Here is a 23,710-nt window from a genome sequence, read left to right as displayed (position 1 = left end):
GTACGTAACCAGCTACTCTATTATAAGAGCATTAAAGCATTTCCATACTCTTCTCCAGAAGGGTTGTAGTCAATCAAAACATTCAAGTCCCTGTTCAGGAGGTAATTTTTTGTACTCTGTGATAAATGCAAGAAGTACATTTAGAAAGCTATTGAGAATATCTTTTTCAACAGTACTACTTATACCACACAGCAATGAGCACTAGGGAACTAGGAACAAGCGCACTGTGTCTGCCAACAGTAATTATACTGCAGTTCTCAACATCTCTCTTCACATACATTGCATTAAAAGTAATCCAGCTCTGTTTAGCTCTTTTTACCTCTAAAATTCTACTCTTTTTTTCCTTCATGGAATTTCTATGAACAAAAAGAGGAACTTCAATATTCTTCCACATTCTCCACTCCTCCTCAATATTAATTCACTGCATCACTGTAGTCCCTGTTCACATTTCCACTTTTTGCGCCTAATCTGTGCTTACAGCCTTTAATTTAAGCCAGAAGCTTCTCTTCTGTACTTCTACAATACATATTTAAGTTCATAAATATTACTGAAGTGACACTGTAAACATAAGAAATACAAAAAGAAGTATTAGCTTTATGTATTTGATAAAAATGGCCAAAAGTTTTTAAAGTTGTGAGGGGCTTTTAAGATTGGAAAAGGATATTAAAAAAAGTTTTCTTTGAAAGTGTGGAAATGACAGCAACTAACCTAAGCCTACACTGTATCTCAGTGCTGATGAGAAATGTAGCACTGTATCTCAGTGCTGATGAGAAATGAGTGATTTGTTTTACTATGAAAAAGACTGGGGTTTAATTGCATTTGTTTCTCAAAGGAACTACTGGAGAATCAAATTTGCCTTTTTTTTTTTTTTAATTAAAAATGCACCTAACATCAAGTTAATACAAGTTACCATAATTTTTCGATTTCTTCAAGTGCTCCTTTAGGAACAAGGAAATATACAGCCCAGCAAGTGCAAGATGTGCCTCAGCTGCTGTTACTGAAAACCCTCTCTCTCTTGACCTAATCTTGAGTATAGTACATTCATGTTAGTTAGTATTCTCCAAGGAAATTTCTGATTCAGAGCAGAAATTCAAACTCAGTTTGTGAGAAAGCTTCCTCATTTCAGAACTGAACAACATGCCTTTAAGAAATGCCTATATTTATGACTTTTCCTGAAAGAAAAATCTGTCACTGTCCTAACAGTATTTAAATGCTTTAAAAAAGCTGCAGAACAAAAATTGAAGAAAAAAAACTAAGCTGTACAAAGATAGAATTTTAGGGGGAAAAAAATATCTACTGTAAGATCCTGTTTCCTCTCAGATCTGCACAGAAAAGCACATTTCATAGAACTGGCAGAGGAGGAGGATCTGCATGACTTGAACAGTAGTACTGACAGGAGAAACAGATTTATGTGCTCTTTGACTTTTACATATCCACTATTCAGAAACACATGGAAGTTACACCTGGGAAAGGAGAAAAATGAACATCTGACCCATCAGAATTATGTGGGTAGACTTTCTAATGAATGCTGTGCCCATTTTACAGCAGCATAGCATGGGAAATAATTTACTATTAAGGGGGCAAGAAAGGAATTATTATCTCCTACACCATCAAAAATGCCATTACATAAAAGCAATTGCCTTTGCTCACAACAAAAGTATTCTTATTACTTGAAAATATTTTCTTAATAACCATTTCCCTTCAAAACATTCAGGGTTGTTCCTTCACATTTAAAACCAGTTTTACAGCTTGCCAACCTAGTTTAGTATTTTAATACCCATCAGATATATTTTTTTATAAAACTACAGGGACATTTACCTTCAAAGTGCAAGCAAACAATGAACCATGCACAGTGGTATCATCACTTTAAATGCATACAATACCAAATGACAAAGCACTGGTGTTAGGCAAAACTGTCTCATACACAATATTAAATCTGTTTTATGTTATCTTGCTCCCTCAGCCCTACTGAGACACCCCCAGTCTCTATCCCCTGTTTGGGTTAAGTGCTGTGTTCAAACCTCACTCACTTCATCAGCACGGAGGGGGTGGACTACAAGAAACAAAGCTGAAGTTTCTGTAAATCAGTGGATTGCAGTAAAGGTCTTGCAGTATTATGAAGCAGCTGTGCTGTTGGGTAAGAGATGACATACTCCAGAGACAAAAGTAAAAAAAACCTGCCTAGATAAAACTAAAAAAAAACCAAAAAAGCAACAGAAGTATGATTCTCAAACAATTTAACATCAAATTTACCTGATGATTTTCTAGGTCTAATGAAAAAAGCAAAACCAAGGTGAAGGGAAAAAGAAAAAGAATACTTACAAATTTATAACCCTATCCAAGTGGTGTTTTGAGCACAGCTGCTGGCTGCTCTTGTCTTGTTTATGCTGACTTTGTCCCAGCTGAACAAACCTGTGGAAAGCAGTAGACAGGAGAATAAATCAAATAAATAAAAGAACTATTCCCCAGAATTCATCAAATGAAAGACGATGACACAAAAAATGAATCTTTAAGTCATGTTCTGTAAGTCAATGATCATGATCTACCTCTCTGATAAACGAAAGGGATTTAAAAAAAATTATAGTAGGTGCATATGCAAACTCAGCAGCATCTTCTAGCTTGAAAAAGATTTGTTTTTTAACTGGTGTCACCTAGTATGTCCAGGGATACAAACAGACCTCCATTCCTATGAAACAGGCAGCTTGCTACAGTCAACTTCCTATGCCTTTTTTTCAAAGCAAACAACCTATTGGAAAATTCATCAGAAGACAGAAAAGTTTCAGATTTTGGCTGGTCCTCAGCCAAAGTCAATATAGTTTATTCAGCTGAAATGCGGTTAGTCCAGATCTCTTATTTACAAGCACAACCTTCTGGAAGAACTCCCCCATCTCCAAATATCTGCTGGAAAACACTGAAAATGAAAAATATTGTTACGTTTTTTTTTCTTGGCAATGAATAGGAGCAAAATTAGTTACGCACTAATCTTATTCAGTCAAAACGGAAAAATCAGTTTCAAATATACGTAAACGTAGTTCTCCTACACTTAAACTTGTTTGCTCTCCAACACATCCGTGCTACGGAAAACAGAAGTAAATGTTAGTTGTGATTTAATACTTCAATTCTCTGATGTGGAGGGTCTTTCCTAAAAGTTAGCTTCCATTTAGCTTAAAAAATAGTCTTACTGGTTATTTCAGAAATACTTACTACATTTGAACAGGGGACAGTTAATAGTGCAAAAGCAACCGCATGGAAGAGCGTATAGAAGATAAAGGGACAATACATTCCTTAAACAACTTATTCTGGCTTTTCTTTCTGCTCCATTCAGATTCTATTCTGTATAAACAAAAGTCTCAGAAATCTGCAACATCAGTTTGGATGTTGAAGGAATACTTACATTTCTAAATGCAAAAAATGTAAGTGGAAATAAAGACATTCTGGTGTGGGAGCTTACTACTTGAAAAAAAAAAAAAAAAAAAAGGAACCAAAACCAAATAAAGGCAAACCAAAAGTGTATTTTAATTAATTGCTTCAAATTATCCAATATTCTGAAACAAACAAGGCCTGGATTAACACATGCCACCAGACATCAGCAAGATACTGTGCAGAGCTGATCTGCAGTAAACATCCTCAAATTATTTGAAGAACTTCCTCTCCCTTCCAACCTCAGCCAATCTGGGCTTCTGTGATTTCTATTTTGATGAGAATTAACATAGTTATCTCAGTGAAAATTGGCTGTACAAATTCAAAGTACTTCTCATTTGCATATAGAATTAATGTAGATCAGTCAATGTAAAGTAACCTAACCTGAGGTACTTTAAATTTGCAAGTCCCTGATGCTAATAAAGAAAAAACATACATAACATGTCCAATGATGTCAACTAGAGTCAGGATCTTGCATCTCCATTTCCCTTATTACAATAATAGAAAAAGACTTGAAGCGAGAACTGTAATCCTACTGTGAAATAAATTGCTGCTATTCTCAAACGATGTACATTGTCATAAAAGATGTCAGTAAAATCTATACTTTCCACATGAGACCATAAATAGCACTATGTCTTGTTAGCTAAAAGAGGTAAAGAATCGGTAATTGCCATGTATTTTTTAAACCAGCATTATCTGAGGAAAATAAAATAAATGCAATCTTTTTTTTTGTCCTGATATGGATGGGGAGGTAAAAAGCCCCCATGAAGTTTATAGTGTTACTGTAACAATAGACTGAATGTCCAGCGTGAAAAATTATTAAATGGAAGCAGCTGCAATTCTGGCTGTTGTTATGAAGCTGTTCATCTGCATTAAGTGACTTGTAGTAGACACCAGCTCTCACTGAACCATTTGCAGAACAATAGCTATGCAGTATACCAAAGGGTAATTGTCAAACTGGCATCCGTTTTCTAGTGGTTAAAAATAAAGAACCAAAGTTAGGGACATAAGGAAAATTAAAAATTTCAGAGATTATGAGAAACATCCTCCTCAGCCCTATTGAAGAGTACTATCTTCAAATTACTCAGCATGTGGGAAATAGATAGAAATGGGAATTTCACTGAACTAAAAAGTGCACGAGGAGTATCTACCACTAAAGAAAAATTAAAAGACTTTGAAATAAAAAGGAAAAAATGTTTTGAGAGGGTTAATGAACTAAGGATTAACCCTCACATATCACTAAATGAGAAGATATCATCGTGAATTAAAACTTCCTTCACAAGTGGAAGAGGTTTCAAGTAAACAAGGTAATCACTGCTATTACACATTAGAAAATGAAAACAGATGTATGCAAGCCCCTTTCAAAGCATGCCTCACAAGTGTCCAACATTCAGCATTTTTCTCAGATGATGTGTTAGTTTTCTTACACCCCTTTCCTCAAACTCCATTAATTGTACTATCTAAAAAGGTGTTTGAAGCATTGGTTTATTAAGCAAATGTTATTGTTTTGCATCCCTGGTGTCTTGCATAGACAATCACTCTCTTGGCAACAGCATTATAAACCTATAGGAATCAAAAGGGTCTTCAAATCAGATCTAAATTTCTCCAAGTGATCTTCAGGACTGAAATCCCATTATTATGACTAATTTTTAAAGAAAAAGATTATAGTTCAGGAAAGAATCTCCTCCACCAGGGAACTGAACAAGTAACTTTTCAATTCCATTCTAGTTCATCTGTTACTGAAATTATTCTAGTTCAGTTTTGGTTTGAGCTAACTCAAAAGGTTCAAACTGATTTCTGATTAAAAAAAAAATTGAACCAGCTTCTTTCTGACTTCAGTCAAAATATTGAGGAAAGAATGTAAGATACTGATATCAAGGAAAGAATGTAAGAACAATATCTTTAAAGACACATCTTTTAACAATGGCAACACATAGCCAGCACTCTGTATGGGGTTAAATTCAGAAACAGCACTCCTGATACAATGGGAGTCACTGCTTTTTCTTGGAGAAGCATACCATTAATTTGCTGATCACTCTTGGGGAGCTTACAGTTTATGGCTCCTGCAGGAATGGTGATAACTGTTTTGTAGAGGATAAAACTCCAAGTTACCTGTGAATAAAACCAGTTTTTGTGTAGCTGGAGCTCCGAGGTAACACCTTGATGCCTTCCCACCAACACTTACCTCCAACTGCTCATAGTAAGCCAGCAGCTCCCAACTCCTGAGGAGAACCTGCAGGTGGCATGCAGCATGTGGCCTCATACTGTAGCAGTTTACCTCAAAGTGTAGAAGCTGAGTGGGAATTTGCCGGACTACCTTAGGAGCTGTGTTTTGTCTTGTACTTTGCTGTATCTTACTCACTTCCAGTACGTATGCTTTGAATTCACAAATTCATTTATTAAGAGCAAGTGGCTGTTCATAATGTGGCGTTTAAGAACACATTATCACACACACTATGCTTAGTGCTGTGCATACATATATATGTATATACACACACACACAGAGAGGCACACATAAACCCACATGCCACATATACTTGCACTTCATTATTTCATGGAATTCCAATAATGACAAGGGCCAAACAGACATCCCCCTCTCCAGAAACTTTTTTTTCTCAACCTTTCTCCTCATAACCTGCCATATATTTTGTAACAGTTCCAAGATTTCCCTATAAACCCCACAATTTTTCTATTTCAAGCTCAAAAGGCCAAAACACTTCAAGAAAAAGGACTACATATTATTCAGAAAAGTAATTTTTCTTGGCCATGAAAGTCACACAAACATTTAAATTTGAGGAAAAGCTAACAGTTAAAGTCTTATTTGTAGAGATGTGTTATGTTAAAAGAGACTTAGCTTCTCTTGGTTTGCATGCATTTTTATAGAAGTGGCTATTTCACGAATGACTGATATGAATTAGCATAATTCAACATTTGAAAAATGCAAAAAATGCAGATTACACAGCTTAGATCCATGAAACCACTCCTCATATGGAATTTGTTTATTAATTTCTAGAACTAGAGTAAATGATAAGTATTTCTACTGAAGCATCCTTCATTCAATTGAAGTTCCAAACTTTGCATTCAGACACATCTTCATAACTTTCACTGAAATCCGAGTCAACAGAGACATCTGAAAACAGTGATTTTACAAACAGAAAAGTGTATATATCCAAATATGTCTAAAATTTATAACTTAAATAAATGTAATCTAGAGCAACACTTTGACAAGCTACATTTAACTAGCTCCAATTACATTTTACTGATTACCACTGGAAATTTTTCTCACCTAGTGTATATTGTGAGATCCTCTTCTGAAGGAACATCTGAAAGATTGACTCCATACACATCTTTTGTTGATTGCACTACATTCTGGAACATAAGAAAGGTTCATATTGAGACTATCACAACAATATTCAAAGAAATGTTTGGATTCAAGCAAAGAATTCTTTCTAAATTTGAAAATATTTTTAAAAGTGCAGGCAAAACCAAACAAGTTTCTCATATCCACAGTAATCTTGGCTTGTGCATGTGTTTGGTTGAGTTTTTTTGTTTGATTGGTTGGGGTTTTTTTTTGTTCTGTTTTTGTGTTGTTTTTTTTTAATTAAAAATAATATTCAAAACATTTGTTCAACAAATAAAGGAAAGGATTCTTGAAAGATAACAGCAAATAAAACAACATATTAGGAGAATAAACTATATTTCTAGGATATATATAATGATGTAGGTATTAAACTATGCTCTGTGTTGAAACTTAATATAGAATAAATCATATTCATTCCAAACATGCTCCCACATTTGCCTTCACATTTCCTGCTGTCAGTTCTGAAATAATTACAAACCTCAGGTTGAACAAAACTATTTTTATTTCATACATTACAAAATCATGTCAGTCAACCATAACAAGGATCCAATGCATATGCAATGCTTCACTAACAATGTCTAATGATTCAGTGTTGAACTGAGGAGGTTTACTGACAAGACATGTGACTGCAAGTCAACTGTAAAAATATTTTTCTTCTCATTTAAAAGAGCCAAAGTCAAAGAACAACTTTAGAACTGTATGTGCTGACCAGAAGTATTAAAGCATTTTATTATTGGCTTCTGTGAGATGTGAATAGAAAGGAACTAGCTGTTTGGGTTCTTTCTGAAAAGAAAGCTTACATAAATACTGTGCCCTCAAAAATAATGCATCTAAGAGAAGCTTTGAACTTTTGAAGAGAACAGATTTACAATGAGCAGGCAGACATTAGGAATAACCCAAGTTAATTGCTAACACAGCAATTCAGCATAACTGAATAGGTAATACTTTTCAGCACTGTAAACTTAATAACCAGTGACACAAATTAACAATGCAAATTATGAATAAAATTCAATGCACGAAAATGTGTTAATAAATAGGAAAATATTTGTTCATGTGCATTACTGAAATAATCAGAATAGTTTGAGCCCAATTGTAAGCCATTAAAACTCAATACTATCTTAAATCTTACTTTGTTTTTACATGCATCTTTCATTTAAGCATCTTAAAAATCTGAAAAAGGTATCTTAGGTCTGAGTGTTGAATTGTGTTCAATACATAGATGGAAAAACTGACATGAGCACTTGTGCAATGGTAAGAATCAAGAATAAAATTTCAGGTTAGATTTTTGTTAAAGAAAAAAAACAACAAACACCTAGAAACAATCTGACTTGCTCTGACGGGTACTCTGTTATTCAGAGATAATGGAAAATTTTCAGGTAGAATATCTTACATAGACAGAAACAAACGTACTTGTATTGGCATGACAATTAAGCCAAATTGCCCAAAATAATACTACACTTTCTTAGTTATTTTACTGAAAATGCTTTATTAAGGTTAGGAAGAAGACAGTGCTATATAGACGGCTGAAAAATGCATTATCTAAGAATACATAACCCTAGGCTAAAGACTACATAGAATGAAAATTTGAACTGTAGTAGAAAAAAAGGTAGTTTTATTCAGACAAAAAGGTATATTTATTCAGACATGGCATTTTGCAATGACTGAGTGCATAAATACTGATGTTTCTTTAAAAGTGATAATGTGTACAAGCACAGCACTATAACCATTTAAATCAGTTGTGACTAAAAAAACCCAAAAACCACGAACAGGCAAAAAAACCCAACAAACCCAAAACAGCATAAGTACTTTCCAAATTTGTATAGTCTCCATGCTAACACATTTTCAGTGGTACCCAAAATGGATACCTACAAGAAAGAATTTGAAGTAACGTTACATGAATTACAAATTAGTACTTTCATATAAATTAGCACCAAAGGGATTGCAACTGAAATACAGTTTTATACACCAGGGAATTTTTTGAAAAATGTTATTTTTTGCTATGTTTCACTATTACACAGTAACAATAATAGCAAAGTTTTATAAGCAGTTGTGCTAATATTTACACACAGAAATTATACTGGAGACCTTTTTCACGTAATTTCTCAGTGCTTTACTTCTGACCATTCTATAACATTTACTGGGGATTTTCTTTAAGGAAATGTGAATTTTAAGTCCATGATTAGCCTTCTTGCCTGCTACAATAATTTCTTACCTCTGTAATTTTTGCATTGTCTCCTGCATCAGTCACTTTTACTGGAGTTGAACGCTGTGACACAGCACCTTCATCTTCTTTGTCTGTCCCAGAATCATCTTCAGAACTACTTGAAACTGCTTCCTCACTTGGGGGTGGAGGAGCACTAGCAGCTGTTTTGCGCTGCAGCACAGTTTCTTCTCTATTACTTTTGTTCCTATTATGAAAAGCAGTGTGTATTTATGAAATTAGTGTGATATTAACAAGTATTTAAAATTCCCAATTTTGGTTACAATCTTATTGGGGGAAGTGAGTTCTATCCTCTGGAGCAATTTCTTGCTAATCTTTTGAAACCCCCAATTGATTTACTTTTCTGCGATCTCTTCTTCATTTCAGAGCATTTGAAGAAAGCTCAAAGGATCATGTCAGCTTTTCTCCACCAATTTTCTGATGTCTTATTTAAATCCGTTTCCCAGACTGAACGAATAAAAAGGAATAAAAATTCATTGAGACATAACATCTTTGGATTTGATCTGGGAAAATGTTTTACTTTCTGGCTTTCTTAATCTGGGGCCCCAAAGTCTTAATCATAATGCCACTTTTCCCCCTTCCTTTTCCATATCTCTCCCCCCAGCTGAGTTTTTTAATCAGCAACATTTCCTTACGTAGCATGTATTTCTCCCTCTAGAAATTCTAGGCAATATAAAGAGCTGCCTCATTTACAAAAACTGTTCAAGATACAGCATCTATACTCAGTAGACTAACACTAGGTTTAACTGTACAAAATCTGAAAGGTAGACATTATTTTACCTATCAGAAATTATACCACCCGTAATCTTCTACATCCTTTCCTACTGGTCATAGATGTAATTCCACTTTCCCCTCAGACACTGTCACAATCTTTCAGGCACTCTGGAGAAAGAGGGACTGGAAGACAGGTAATTAATATATTTTACACAAATATGTTCTGGAAACAGGGAAGCCACACCTCCTTACTGAGGTGATTGTCCGCATATACACTGACACTGTGTGTGACGTACTCTGAAGGAAAGCCCTAAAGGAAGACAGCAGCTTGCTAAGAGGCTTTGACAACAGCATGCAGTTTGGTGCAAATGCTATTTTGACTTGTAGGTCTAATGTTGTAATCAGCAAATGCATGGAGGTCACCAGTATCACTTGAGCTCTAGTGGAGCATATCATGACTGTCACAAGAATTCCACCCTTAGCAGTCCCACTCATATAGCAATTTAACCCTGTAGTGAACTAGCTAAACTCTGTATGCTTTAGGAACATCTACAAGCAAGTAGTAGTAGAATCCTCCCAAAGGTTCTTGATTGGAGAGCATACCCTGCCCACAATGACTTTAATATATCAGAATAATTCCTACAGATGGAACAAATACCTTAGGGGAGAAAACATTGCAGGTAAGTTTAGTTTCTATTTATGCAGAAACTGACATCTCCTTAAACTGAAGTTTACAGACAGCTATGAAGACATACTGCATTCTTTTTAGAGAAAATTAAGGTTATCTTCCCTGCTTTTCTAAATGAGGTAGAGGTCACAAGAAAAATAGTCCTTTCTGAGAGCTGCAGAATGAAGCACGTAGTAAAATACAGTGATAGCCCCAACAAATACTCAGAAGGTGGCCAAAATCTAATTGCCCTGGGGAACCAGAACACTTACAAAGGCAAAGATATCATGTCTGCCAAGAGCTAAATATGGGTAAGGTGGATGACTGAAGCCGTATTTTACCCCACTGCACAGCCAATGCATAAGAAGCCTTAGGAGCAATACCCAAGGAGCCCTGGAATATGGCTTTGATCTAGCTGATTCTCTACCTGGTAAAAATCCCTAAAAATCACAGTGGAGGGCCTGAAGCAAAGTGCCTGAGAAAAATGTATAATGGTCAAGTATTTAATGGAATATCTGTCGAGAAATTAGGCAACCCAAAATCTGACATTATATCAATGCAGAAAAATAATGCTTATCCTCAGAAGTACCCATAAACTCACAATTCTTAGCAGAAATAAACTGTAGAACCGCTGAACAATTGTTCTGCCAGAGTATTCCCATCGGTAGCATGAAATCAGGTTCTACTAGTGATGAGCATAGTCTACTCTCAACATTTGACAGTGAGTCCCTTGGGGTCAAGGCACAACAGATGTTATTTATGAGACAGTCAAATTTTGTAGTTTTTTGCAGAACAACAAGTTTTCAGATGAACTTATAATGTTGTGACAGCACAAGTTTAGTCATTACTGACAAAAGGTTTCCTTAATATGAGGTATCAAAGACAGAATGAATTGGTTCAGGAGTAATCCACATCACCCTTGTGTGGTACAGCAGACCAAACGTGACAATAGAATTCATAAAGTAACAAAGCAAGTTCAGGATGCAGCTAAATGAAACATTAATTTGTCCAAATAACTGTTGGTGAATTATTTTATCTAATGTTATCTGTAAATATTTTAATAACATTTTTTATCAACAACTATGCTGAAACTGGCATTGGCATTTATTGCTGTTTTGGGTTATGTTCTATTATTAAATTTTTATTTTTTTTAAAAAAGACAACAGTACATGCATTCCTGTCATCTCCAATAGAAAATACAGTTGCAACTAGTATTCTGATGATTAAATAAGATGATCAGATTTTAACAACCTCTGTATCTTTATTCTACATAAAATTTTCTCACAGGTTTCACTTGGAGTATACAAAACCAGAAAAGATTAAACAAGTCTGAATAAAGAATTCCCAGTGTCAAGTAAGAATCTCAAATTTGATATGATTTTCAAAGTATACGATTCTACTCTATAACATCTATGACTTATTTCTCACGTAACAGAAAATATGCTGCAAAGACACACACAAAGAGTTTATATATTTGCATTAATACTTCACTACTATTAAAACTAGAACAAAATTTTGTATTTCAGACTTACTCCAACACTGATTTTCCAGTTTCATCAGGTTTACGAACAGTAAATGGACTTGGATCAATCCCCACGTTCTTAGGCATAAAGTCTCTGGCAAAAAAAAGAAAGGAAAAACTGCGTATGAGCAAAAGTTTTTAAACTTTCTGGAAGAGACACCTCTAACATCTACCTCTGAATAAAAAAAAAACAAAACCAACACATACATATATATAAAATAAACACCAAGTTCTAACTTCATCATTACCAGTTAAGAGTCATGTAAATATAACTCCCTAGGAATTTAAAAAGCTTTCAGTAGCATTTAGTCCCATGAAACAACTGCAAACATTAACACCTGCCAAGGAGGCTCGAGCAATCTGCTCCATTCCCCTGATGAAGGAAGCTTGTAACTCAGCTATATTGTTTTCAAAATGCTGCCAACACTCAAATTGGGTCAAAAAGCTACATGAAACATAATCTGCCTGGAAGTCCTTAGCTAAAGGGTGATTAAAATTATTCTCAGAATATCCATCTGATTGCTGCCAACACCAAACAAACAAAACCACAACCAAAACTATCTGGCCAGCTGCGAGAAGCTGATGAACTGAAGAAAACAATTGTAAAATGAAAGCAGAACAATTAGAAAATAATTGCTTTGAAGGAAAGCTCTGTGATCCAAGTCCACAGAGAAGGCTGAGAAATGAGCTTTTCAAGTGCCCAAACATTTGGTACCCGTGATAGAAAATAATTGGAATCTTAAATGCTGTCTTATTAGACTTTTTTACAGTAGCATTTCCATTTCAGTACTGTGATTTAGTTTCTACGTTTTCTAAATTTGTAGCTTAAAAAAAGTCCCCAGAAAACACTCATCAAAGCTCATCATGGTATGTAGATGTAACCAAATACATCAAATGTACAGTTAATTCACACCAAATCAACTTTCAGTTAGATTTATAGTCACAAGACAGCCCAATATACCGTGTAGAGTTCGTCATTGCCAAGCAAAAGGTCTCATCAAAACTGCTCAACTCATATGGCCGAAAAAACTCATTGTGTATATCAATTTCCTCTTCATACTTGTGGAATTTCTTCACTGTCAACTTGCGTCTGTTTTCAGGACATGCCACTGGGGAAAAGAAAAATAAGTTTTTACTAACAATTACTGATTCTGAATATGTCTGTAGGCAAATACCCATTAGGGTGGCTAGGTAAACAGGCTACTGTTTGTTTAGATTTCTGCATAGAATCACAGAACAGTTAGGGTTGGAAAGGACCTCAAGATCATCTAGTTCCAACCCCCCTGCCATGAGCAGGGACACCTCACGCTAAATCAAATCACCCAAGGCTCTAGCCAGCCTGGACTTGAATACTGCCAGGGATGGAGCATTCACAACTTCCCTGGGCAACCGATTTCAGTGCCTCACCACCCTTACAGTAAAGAACTTCTTCCTTATATCCAATCTAAACTTCCCCTGTTTAAGTTTTAACCCGTTACCCCTTGTCCTATCACTACAGTCCCCAATAAATAGTCCCTCCCCAGCTTCACTATAGGCCCCCTTCAGATACTGGAAGGCTGCTATGAGGTCTCCATGCAGCCTTCTCTTCTCCAGGCTGAACAGCCCCAATTTTCTCAGCCTATTTCCCTCTAAGACAAGAAAATATGACATGAAGAAGATGCATAGCACATCTTTAATAAATATGCATGATCAACCACCATAAATTGATTTCCCTTCATTGACGACAATTCCTAATAAAACAGTATCCCAGAGAAGCAAAACACACCAGGTATACCCTGCAACAGGAATGTAACCACCAGCATAGACTATAAATATTGCTAAATATAACTTAATAAGTTAAAAAAAATCATGAAGTGCACCCTCACACATAAACACATGGAGGTCAAGTTTTAGCCAGTTAGGTGTCTTGCATCCTGCAGTTAAAAAATCATAGTTCACTGGGGGTAGATGGGAAAGGGAATAAACAAAGAATGTATTTAGCAATCACTACTAAAACATTTATTTTTTTCTTCAGATTTGGGATCTAAACCAGTTAAAAAGCATTTGTGACTAAAACTTCTTTTCGTGAGATACACTGTAAGGCAAGGAGCAAATGTAGTTCCTACCTTCATCAAAAGGAAGAGGTAAATGTTTTAGCACACCCGTGGTCCACCAGTAAGTATAACTGTACAGGAAAAACAGACAATTGATAGAGCAGGTTTGATTTGTATCCAGTCTAAACATTTACACATAACAGCAACTACCCAGCTACAGAATGTCATTTCAGTAAACATTTCTTTATAAATCAAGTGTAGATAGAGAATTTATTTCAACAGGACCCCTTCCTACTATTTTGCTCTCAGGTCATGAAATTTAAAACACACAGGCATAGAGGGAAGAGCGGTTTGTATCAGGTGCCTACCTCTACAGTACAGAAAGTTAATCACTCAGTACATATAGAAAGTATTTACATATGTCTCTTGTTTTGGTCTTCAGAAGAAAAAAAAAATTAAAAAAAAATCACCCCTACTCCACCCACCACTTGTCATTCAGATCTTAAAAGTTTAGGAAAAGGGTATGAAGAAATGAAGATAATGATAATAAAATCAGAAGACTGTCAAAGCAACTGACTTCTACACATCAAAATTTACTTTCATGTCCTTTCTAAATTATTCTGACAGTTTCTTCTGTTTCATTACTTCAGATGAAAAGAAAAACATTTATCATCATTGATTTTTTTTTCAAATATATATGCATTAACAATATTGTAAAGGCTGTAAATCAGAGCATCATGCACCATGCCCAGAGGTAGACCTGTTAGTGGGACTTAGCAAATGGCGGAGAACAGGCAGGGCAGCACACTTCAATTATATGAACTATATGTGTCAGAGAAAGAAAGGAATGAGTTACACCTGACAGTCCCATCTCTTTTTGCAGCACTATATCAGGTCAGGCTAGCAAGACATTTTATCCAGGACTTTCAGAAACTATGCAGATACACCCAGTTTTGCTGGGTATTTTTTTCAGAAATGGTATGTAATATGGTAACAGAAAGTCTCCTTTTCCATATTCACTGTCCTTTCATGTGAATCACAAATTATATAAAAAGTAGTTTATGAAACTCATTATGAAACCTCTTCATTCTGAGAGAGAGACAAATACAATATAGGAAATGTACAGATTGTAAAAAGATGTTTCAATGACAGGAAACATCTTCCTTCTTCCTCTATCCTTGATTTCATTATGAGTTCTCATTATTTCCTTTGTTGCTGTGCCTAAGGAATACAAAAGAGGCACTGCACAGAGAGCTATACAAAGAATTTGTCCAACAGTTTGACAGAAACCAAAAATTACTTGGAAGAGCTTTTTTTGCCTTACTACTTATTAGATGAAGGTGTCATTTTGTTCGTATAAGAAGACATCCTGGTTGCATACTATAAGCGCTGAGAAGAAATTCTGGCCAGAATGAATAATTAAAGAATAAATGAAGAATACCATCAATTTAGTTTTTTAAATGTTCCACCTCATTTGAGAACAGTATCTGTGACTAACAGACACAGTTTTACAAAGTAAATGATGAAAGGGAGAGCAGGACATTTGTATATTTGAATATATCGGATGAATTAATTTTTGACATAATGTTCAGAACCAGTAGGCAATAAAATTAAAGTTGCATGTTTCATGTGTGCATGAAATAACACTTGGTTGTATAGCTGAGATGAGCTAGCATCCAGAGAAGCCTCAGCAGGCAATACAGAAGGACTGAAATTTAAAAATGGTCATACAACATGCCAGCTGCCACAACGGGTTAATGGAATAAGCAGTCAACAGGGCATGAATGCACTGCTTAAACACTTGCAATTTTCCCCACACAAAAATCTAAATTCAGATGTTCAGATCTACCATTTCTAATAGAGCTTCAAGACTCACAGAATGAACAAAGACACAAACAGTAAAATTCCTACGAGATGGTTTAGCAAACAAGTAGCACTGCTCTTTTTCTTAAAATGGACTTTTTTATTCCCTTACACACAGTATTTATAATCCTTAAAATTATTCCATATTGTGGAGCGCTCTAAAATTACTTCAAAATCTTTACACTTTAGCGCTATAACTTCTGCATATTACCATGCAACTACAGTGGAATTTAAATGAAGAAAAATAGTCCAGGCATGGCTGAAAAGAAGGTAGAAAATCATGGGCTTCTCGGTATACACAGCTGTAGACTAAGTGCATTACACACACACAAAAAGTTATCCTCATCACCTAATCTCAAATACAACAATTTACTAAATCTAACCATCAAAAATACACTTGCATATTGCTTAATGAGACATTGGTAACTGTACTTTGGTAAAATAGTGAAGGCCTTTCATGCATGATAGAATTTTGTATTAAATGAAACTTATTTTTTCCAGTAGAACAGGAAAACAACATACTAAACCAAAACCTGCAAAACACCAACATCCAACATTTTTGGTAATCTCTTCAAGATCTGGGTGTTTTGGGTTTTTTTAAGTTTTTATGAAACTTTTTAATGAAAACTTAAAAAGGAGTAAGCAAATGTTTGACAGGCTGACCAAATTATTTTGTTAACAACACATTTTAAAGTTTATTAGAGCAATACCAAACAGAAAAATGAACAGCAAAATACCTTCGCCTGGTCTGTGACAGACTGAGGGTGTTCTTGTGATGCAAATAAAAATCAGTGGGAAGTTCCCAGAGATGTGGTTTTCCTTCTGTAGGCTTGAATACTCCCAGAAAGAGATTGATAGAATCTTGCCTGTCTGCATCTGTTAGACAAGAGGTACACTTAACACCAGGAACACTGCAGAACACAAGCTCTTTCAGACATCAGCTTGTTCATGTTTGCTCCTCACAGAGCGTGTATTTCCCATGACTTCTCCAAGGACCTCTGGGTTTCAACCACCATAATCAACTTCTTTTAGACCTGAACTTCTGCCACACATGGGGGTGGTATCAGTACTGCCTCTTTTCTTGGCTTCTCTCACAAGCAGCTGAGGCAGCAGCTCTGGTTAGTAGCTTTGCAGAAGCAAGACCTCATGCAGTCTCCCACCTCTGCATATATATGTGTATTCATGAAGCATGTGCTTGTATTGGAGAGTCTGACATATGATTAATTTACTGCAGTTTAATTAACAGGGGAATGATTTAATGAAGTTAAACAGCATCAAGACAATACACAAGTTTCCCACACAACACACAAATTACGAATTCTTTCGGGTTTTTTAGCCAAAACATAATCAGCAAAATGATTAAATTTCACACTTTCTAATAATTTGGGCTTTTTTTCCTGTTGGCTTAAATTATTAATTTATCTTGCCATATTCTAAGCTTCACCAAGGCCAGTGCTAAAATTCAGTAGTTACATATCACAGTAGATGAAGCAAGACAAGAAACGTTTTTCACTTACATCTTTAAAACCTCTCTTGCTACTTAGCTGCAGATAGGATGAGTTGCAACAGATATGAAGAAAAGCCAGAGTAAGATGAGGGCTTGGGGGTGGTGAACTGTGATAAAGGCCTTTGCAAGCAGAGTCCTAGGGCAGAGGAAGGCTTAAATGCAAAGGAGCTTCAGATAAGGGGAGTATGTGGAGAACTATTCATGCACTGAGGAATTAGCATGTGGAAAGCCCTTGTCTCCACTGGTTTGCACTTCAGTAATCACCAGACAGGCATAGTTCAGACTAGTTCAATAGACATTGTTACTCCTTCAGTTCTTTCTTTACTTCAGAAAGAGTATTTTGACAGTTGAGCATCCTTTTAGCAACATACTGCATCAAAAAGACAAACTGAAGTCTCAGTATACCAGAAAGAAGGCAAAAGAAATAGGCAGAATCCACAAAGCAGCAGTATGACAGCAAGGACAAAGTTGGTTCCTGCCTACCACTAAAGTCAGTCAATACCTCTTTCTCTCCAGAGTTCAAATGTCTTTTTTCCTCTGTGCAGCCTACAATATTTTTTTACAGGGAATTAAGCAAATGAAGTGCTATGTAGAAATTTGGTGACAATATGATTATAGAAAAATATTTTATGGACGCATGCATATGTGGAGGTCAGTATTTGGAAGTGGAATCTTCTGTTTAATCTTTAGCTACAGGGTGTAAAACAGGTCAAGGCACCAGGAAAAGGGAAGAAAAAGGCAAACTTCTGGATGTTACCTGGCTCCCCTACTTGAGGGCCTTTCATTTGGAACATGACTTTTTCCTTCCTTTTCTATCCACTCACACTCTCTTACAGATACTTCTACTATCCCTCCAGAGTACTCCTGCAGAAAGATACTTATTTTACTTTCTCGCTCCTCACCTTTTCAATTTTCTAGGAGAATCACTTTATGAACATTAACTCTTCTACACAGTAATACTCAAAAGCGTATGTAGGTCCTTACGGTTTGTAGGCCATACTGTTTCTGCAATGTAGTGTCACAGTTTAACTAAAACATAACGAGAGAATTACAAAGGCTGGGAACAGTGCAAGAAAGCTATGCAAAACTCAGTAAAAAAGTCTGGAAAAACAAATAAAAAGACTGTTGAAGACACTGAGAATTAAAAAGAAAGGAAAAGTCAAAAGCAGTAACATGCATTCTTTCTTCCTGATAAGTTACTTGTTTAGTGGTTTAAAGAAAGTGCTGAACAAAACCCAAGAAAGCTCTCTAAGCACACAAACTGGAGGAGCCCTACAGACAAAATTAATTAACATGAGCAACAGGTTAAAACTGATAGTAGTTTCTGAAAGCCAAAGGCAGAGATAAGCCTCCTTTGTTCATTTACCATTGTTTCACCTGCCAGGAACAGAAGGTATACTGACACTGTTAACTAAATAACTATAAGACAATTAAAGTAAAACAAGATAATACAGTTAACAAACTATGTCACTACTTACATGACAGATGCTAAAATTAAATAAAACTAAATCAAATTTCTTCTGTGGAAAACAGTTTGAATTTACCAATTTGTTGTGAATTAACCAATTTGTTGTCTGAAATGGTCAATAGCAGCAGTTCATTAAAGCATTCTTACCTTGCTCCACAGCAAAAGAAAACAAGACTGGTGTTCAAATGTTACACTGCAAAAGGACTAACTCTTTTTTTTGTGTTTATTGCTTCATTTGTGCAGTTGTGTTTTTAAACTTAACAGAAATACAGGACATTTATCAGAAAAATATCTTCCTACTGTCTTATTTAACTCATAATTTTAAAGTAGGTAAAACCCCTTAGCATTAAAGATTCTTTGTATGCCTTGAAGCAGGCACAAACATATTTGACTGGAAAAGCAGACAGTTAACCTGAAAAGTGACAGTCCTCTCCCTGCCTTACTTTAAGTGCTGAACAATTTAATGACTTAATTTTGAACAAAAATAATGAAAGCTTTTGTCTTTCTTTGAAATGCTGGCCAAAGAAAACAGGATATTGAGCTTTTCAGATCAATTTTTTTATTTAGATAGAAAATAAAGAAATCTGCTTTCAAAAGTAAACAAATAAGAATCTGACAATACACTATGGAGCACAGACAAAAGTGCAAACAGGTTTTCTCCCTTCACTGTTAGCACCAAATGTTGTAACTATGTACAAGCAAGTAAGAAGACTGCACTGATTTTTCAAAAGATACTGAAATGTACGTGTATACTGGCACATTTTTAAGACCATTTGAGAAAACAGGAACTGAAGGGGCCATTTAATTGAATTAGTCTAAAATAATCTACTGCTCTCAATCTGAGTTTGCAACTGCAGTACATGACAAATTACTAGCTATGAGAGATTCAACACAATTGTGACTATAATGTCCCATGACTAAGAGATTATAGTAATTAAGTTTACTTTTATTGAACACTACAAGGTAGTTTAGTATACCCAGTTTTGTTTATGGATAAATAATTCATTCCAGATTCCAGAAGCTTATTATGCATGTTGTAACTCTTGGCACTAACATCTGCAACATCACGTTACTTTCTAAAAGGCATAAAAGCTAGAAAAGTAGCATTTGGAATACCATTTCCTAATTTCTGACAATCATAAATTAAATAAAAATGATAAAATTCAACTAATCAGAATGCCTGCCAGAGAGGGACTTGAAGGAACACCCGTATACTTAGCTAGATTATGTTCTTTTTTATGGTACAACTCATTTGCTTATAACCATTTTCTTAAACAAAAAGTTGACTACCCAAACTACACCATGGCCTCTACTATTTCAAAATACTATCATTAAAAACATGCATGAAGAAAGTCAGAATTTTTGCCTAGACCTGTAAGTTTTTTCTTTTTTCAAGTCACCGTAAAAATAATTGTCCCGTATTTTTAGGAGGAAACCCAGGTCTTCTTCTTAGCTTTAGTCACTAACGTGGTCCTGAGAATATTCTTTTAATTCTTCACTCTCCTATTATAGAATCATAGAATAGAATCAAAGAACAGTTAGGGTTGGAAAGGACCTTAAGATCATCTAGTTCCAACCCCCCTGCCATGGGCAGGGACACCTCACACTAAACCAGGTCATCTAAGGCTTCGTCCAGCCTGGCTTTCAACACTGCCAGGGATGGAGCATTCACAACCTCCCTGGGCAACCCATTCCGATGCCTCACCATCCTCACAGTAAAGAATTTCTTCCTTATATCCAGGCTAAACTTCCCTTGTTTAAGTTTGAACCCGTTACCCCTTGTCCTATCACTACAATCCCTAATGAAGAGTCCATCCCAAACATTGCTGTGGCCCCCCTTCAGATACTGGAAGGCTGCTATGAGGTCTCCATGCAGCCTTCTCTTCTCCAGGCTGAACAGCCCCAACTTTCTCAGCCTGTCTTCATATGGGAGGTGCTCCAGTCCCCTGATCATCTCGTGGCCCTCCTCTGGACTTGTTCCAACAGTTCCATGTCCTTTTTATGTTGAGGACACCAGAACTGCACACAATACTCCAGGTAAGGTCTCACAAGAGCAGAGGAGAGGGGCAGGATCACCACCTTCGACCTGCTCGTCACGTTCCTTTTGATGCAGCCCAGAATATGGTTGGCTTTCTGGGCTGTAAGCGCACACTGCAGCCAGTTCATGTTCATTTTCTCATTGACTAACACCCCCAAATCCTTCTCCACAGGGCTGCTGTGAATTTCTTTATTGCCCAACCTGTAGCTGTGCCTGGGATCGCTCCAACCCAGGTGTAGGACTTCGCACTTGGCATGGTTAAACTTCATGAGGTTGGCATCAGCCCACCTCACAAGCGTGTCAAGGTCCCTCTGGATGGCATTCCTTCCCTCCAGCATATCAACTGAACCACACAGCTTGGTGTCATCAGCAGACTTGCTGAGGGCTCACTCAATCCCACTGTCCATGTCACCGACAAAGATGTTAAGACTGGTCCCAACACCAATCCCTGAGGGACACCACTCGTTACTGGTCTTCAGCCAGACATTGAACCACTGACCACAGGTCTTTGCGTGCAGCCATCCAGCTAGTTCTTTATCCACTAAGTAGTCCACCTATCAAATTGATGTCTCTTCAATTTAGAGACAAGGAGCTGCTGAGAAAAATTCACAGGAAAAAAGAGGCTTATAAAGGGTGGAAGCAAGGACAGGTGGCCTGGGATGAATACAGGGATGTTGTCAGGGTAGTTAGGGACCAAGTTAGGAAAGCTAAGGCCCAACTGGACTAAACTTGGCAAGGGATGTTAAAGATAACAGGAAAGGATTTTATAGGTATGTAGCGGCTAAAAAACAGACTAAGGACAACGTAGGCCCCCTCCGGAAGCTTTTGGGAGAACTGGCTACACAGGACTTGGAGAAGGCTGAGGTTCTGAATGGCTTCTTTGCCTCGGTCTTCACTGGCAAAGGCTCTGACCACAGCACCCGAGGCTTGGAAGGCGGATGCAGCGACTGTGAAAATTTAGACCTTGGGCCCACTGTAGGAGAGGATCTGGTTCAAGACCATTTTAAGAACCTGAATGTACACAAGTCCATGGGACCTGATGAAATCCATCCGCGGATCCTGAAGGAGCTGGCGAATGAAGTTGCAAAGCCACTGGCCATCATAAGCATTAAAAATATTACTCAGATCAGAAACACAAGTTCTGGCTTCCCGGACTGCCTGGCCCTCAGATTTTTATTTGTATTTTTTATGTTTTATTATGTATATTCTGTTTTTTTTTTTATTTATATTTTTATATGTTAAAGTATGTAACAATATTTATGTAACAAGTTACATACTTTAGAAACTCAGAATCTTGTTCTAAAAATGTTTCCTTCATCTTTGCTTTCTACAAAAATTTCAAGAATAAAATAATCTTTCTCTGTGTGTCCCATAAACAGGCTTGCAGATGATACGTGAACAGGCAGTTTTGTGGAGTGGACCTTTAAATTTCATACTAAAAATGGAGTAAATACAACACTGAATGCTATGTTTCAAGAATGCAATCTTCAAACACAAGAAATGCATAAAGCGCCTAAAATACATGGCTCAAACATGTTCAAAACCAAAGCCATCAGTAAATTGGGGAAAGTGTGCAACACCTCTATGAAAGTTTAATTTTTCATTGGCCTCATTAAAGACTGTGTACTCACCTACAAGTTCACCAGGGTGACAAGATGGACTCTTTCATCATGTATTCCTTCCTTTGTAAGATCTTTTCCAGGACAAATTCTTTTATTACTAAACCATATGTATAGCATGACTATCCTTGCAAGCAGAACACAACCCCAAAAAATGCAGATCTAGAACTTTGCACAAGCTTCCATCTAACTGTTTAAGTGGCTGGCATACAAATGAACAGCTTCAGAGATTTGTTCCGTCATATACTTGTTGGTACAGGCGATACCCTGCAAGTGTGCTTGCTTTTGCTCATAAGAATTGAGGAAGTCATGCCTTAATGCCACTGCAAACAATAAAAGACCATATCACTGAAATAAACAGGTTTGCCATTTCTCATCTAATTTGTGCAAATATGATACACAAATTACATGACCTACATCCAGAAACAGTACTTCAGCTACTGTGCTCTCACCTTTTGTTGCATACACAGAACTGTCACTAACAAAAACAGTACATTCAGCCAGACACCAGACATTAGTGATGTATTTCTAGCCAGTGTCCAACTTACTGTTTTAAGTTCACATATTTTCTATAAAGTTGCAGTCTACTGGAAAAAAAAAAGCTACATCCTTCCCTGGCTATGCAGCTTTTGTAAAAAAAGAGTAATAGAGGACTGACACAAAGCTTAGGACACAGCAGCACTCAGTATTTGTCATCTTGACATTTCTCATACTACAACTTCTAAAAGCACTAAGCATTTTTTTTCCGTTATTTTGAAACAGCTCAGCATTTTTCAAAGAGGATTTTTTCTTAGCAATGTTATACAGATGAAGTAGAACAGTATCAGTGACTGATACAAGCTAGTAAAGCAGTAAGTTAGTATTTTACAACTTATTTAACCCCCCAAAATAGGTTGTTTACTTGGTTGATCTTGCTTTTTTAATTTAATTTTGTCTTCTCTACCACAGATTCAACAATTTGGAACTTCTATTCATACAAAACAATTACATGCATCAGAGCTCGTTTGTTTGAAGTCCTGAGAAATACCACAGAAATACTCCATTCAAAGCATTCTACTTGTGTTTAGATTTACCAGTTTCCTTTTATTTGTTGAAGTCATTCTGCCCCTCACCTAAACAGCTCTGTAACAGCTACCTGCTTCTCTATTGACCTACAGATGCCACTGACACTGTCAGTGATACCTGTATATGTTTCCAAAATACTTCTTATATCATTTCACTTAACTTTTATCAAACAATGCTCCATTCTACAACGTGCACTTGCATAGGATATAAAT

At 36.3% G+C, this 23,710-nt stretch overlaps 1 protein-coding gene across 1 annotated transcript in view; it reads right to left on the bottom strand.

Annotated features, from left to right (window-relative positions):
- The window catches only part of FIG4 (FIG4 phosphoinositide 5-phosphatase), a 70,012-nt gene that overhangs the window by 11,024 nt on the left and 35,278 nt on the right, over nucleotides 1-23,710 (bottom strand). Inside the window, exons 16-22 of the mRNA XM_005154681.3 lie at nucleotides 16,539-16,677; nucleotides 14,011-14,069; nucleotides 12,867-13,014; nucleotides 11,916-11,999; nucleotides 8,994-9,189; nucleotides 6,707-6,789; nucleotides 2,323-2,412 (exon numbers count right to left, since the gene is read on the bottom strand). Of these exons, the coding sequence (XP_005154738.1) occupies nucleotides 2,323-2,412; nucleotides 6,707-6,789; nucleotides 8,994-9,189; nucleotides 11,916-11,999; nucleotides 12,867-13,014; nucleotides 14,011-14,069; nucleotides 16,539-16,677 (799 nt within the window). The remainder of the gene's footprint in view (nucleotides 1-2,322; nucleotides 2,413-6,706; nucleotides 6,790-8,993; nucleotides 9,190-11,915; nucleotides 12,000-12,866; nucleotides 13,015-14,010; nucleotides 14,070-16,538; nucleotides 16,678-23,710) is intronic.

The sequence above is a fragment of the Melopsittacus undulatus genome, chromosome 3 (genome assembly GCF_012275295.1).
Source record: "Melopsittacus undulatus isolate bMelUnd1 chromosome 3, bMelUnd1.mat.Z, whole genome shotgun sequence".
NCBI lineage: Eukaryota > Metazoa > Chordata > Aves > Psittaciformes > Psittaculidae > Melopsittacus > Melopsittacus undulatus.
Note: the sequence above shows the minus strand (reverse complement) of the source record. Positions and strands in the feature narration are given on the sequence as shown.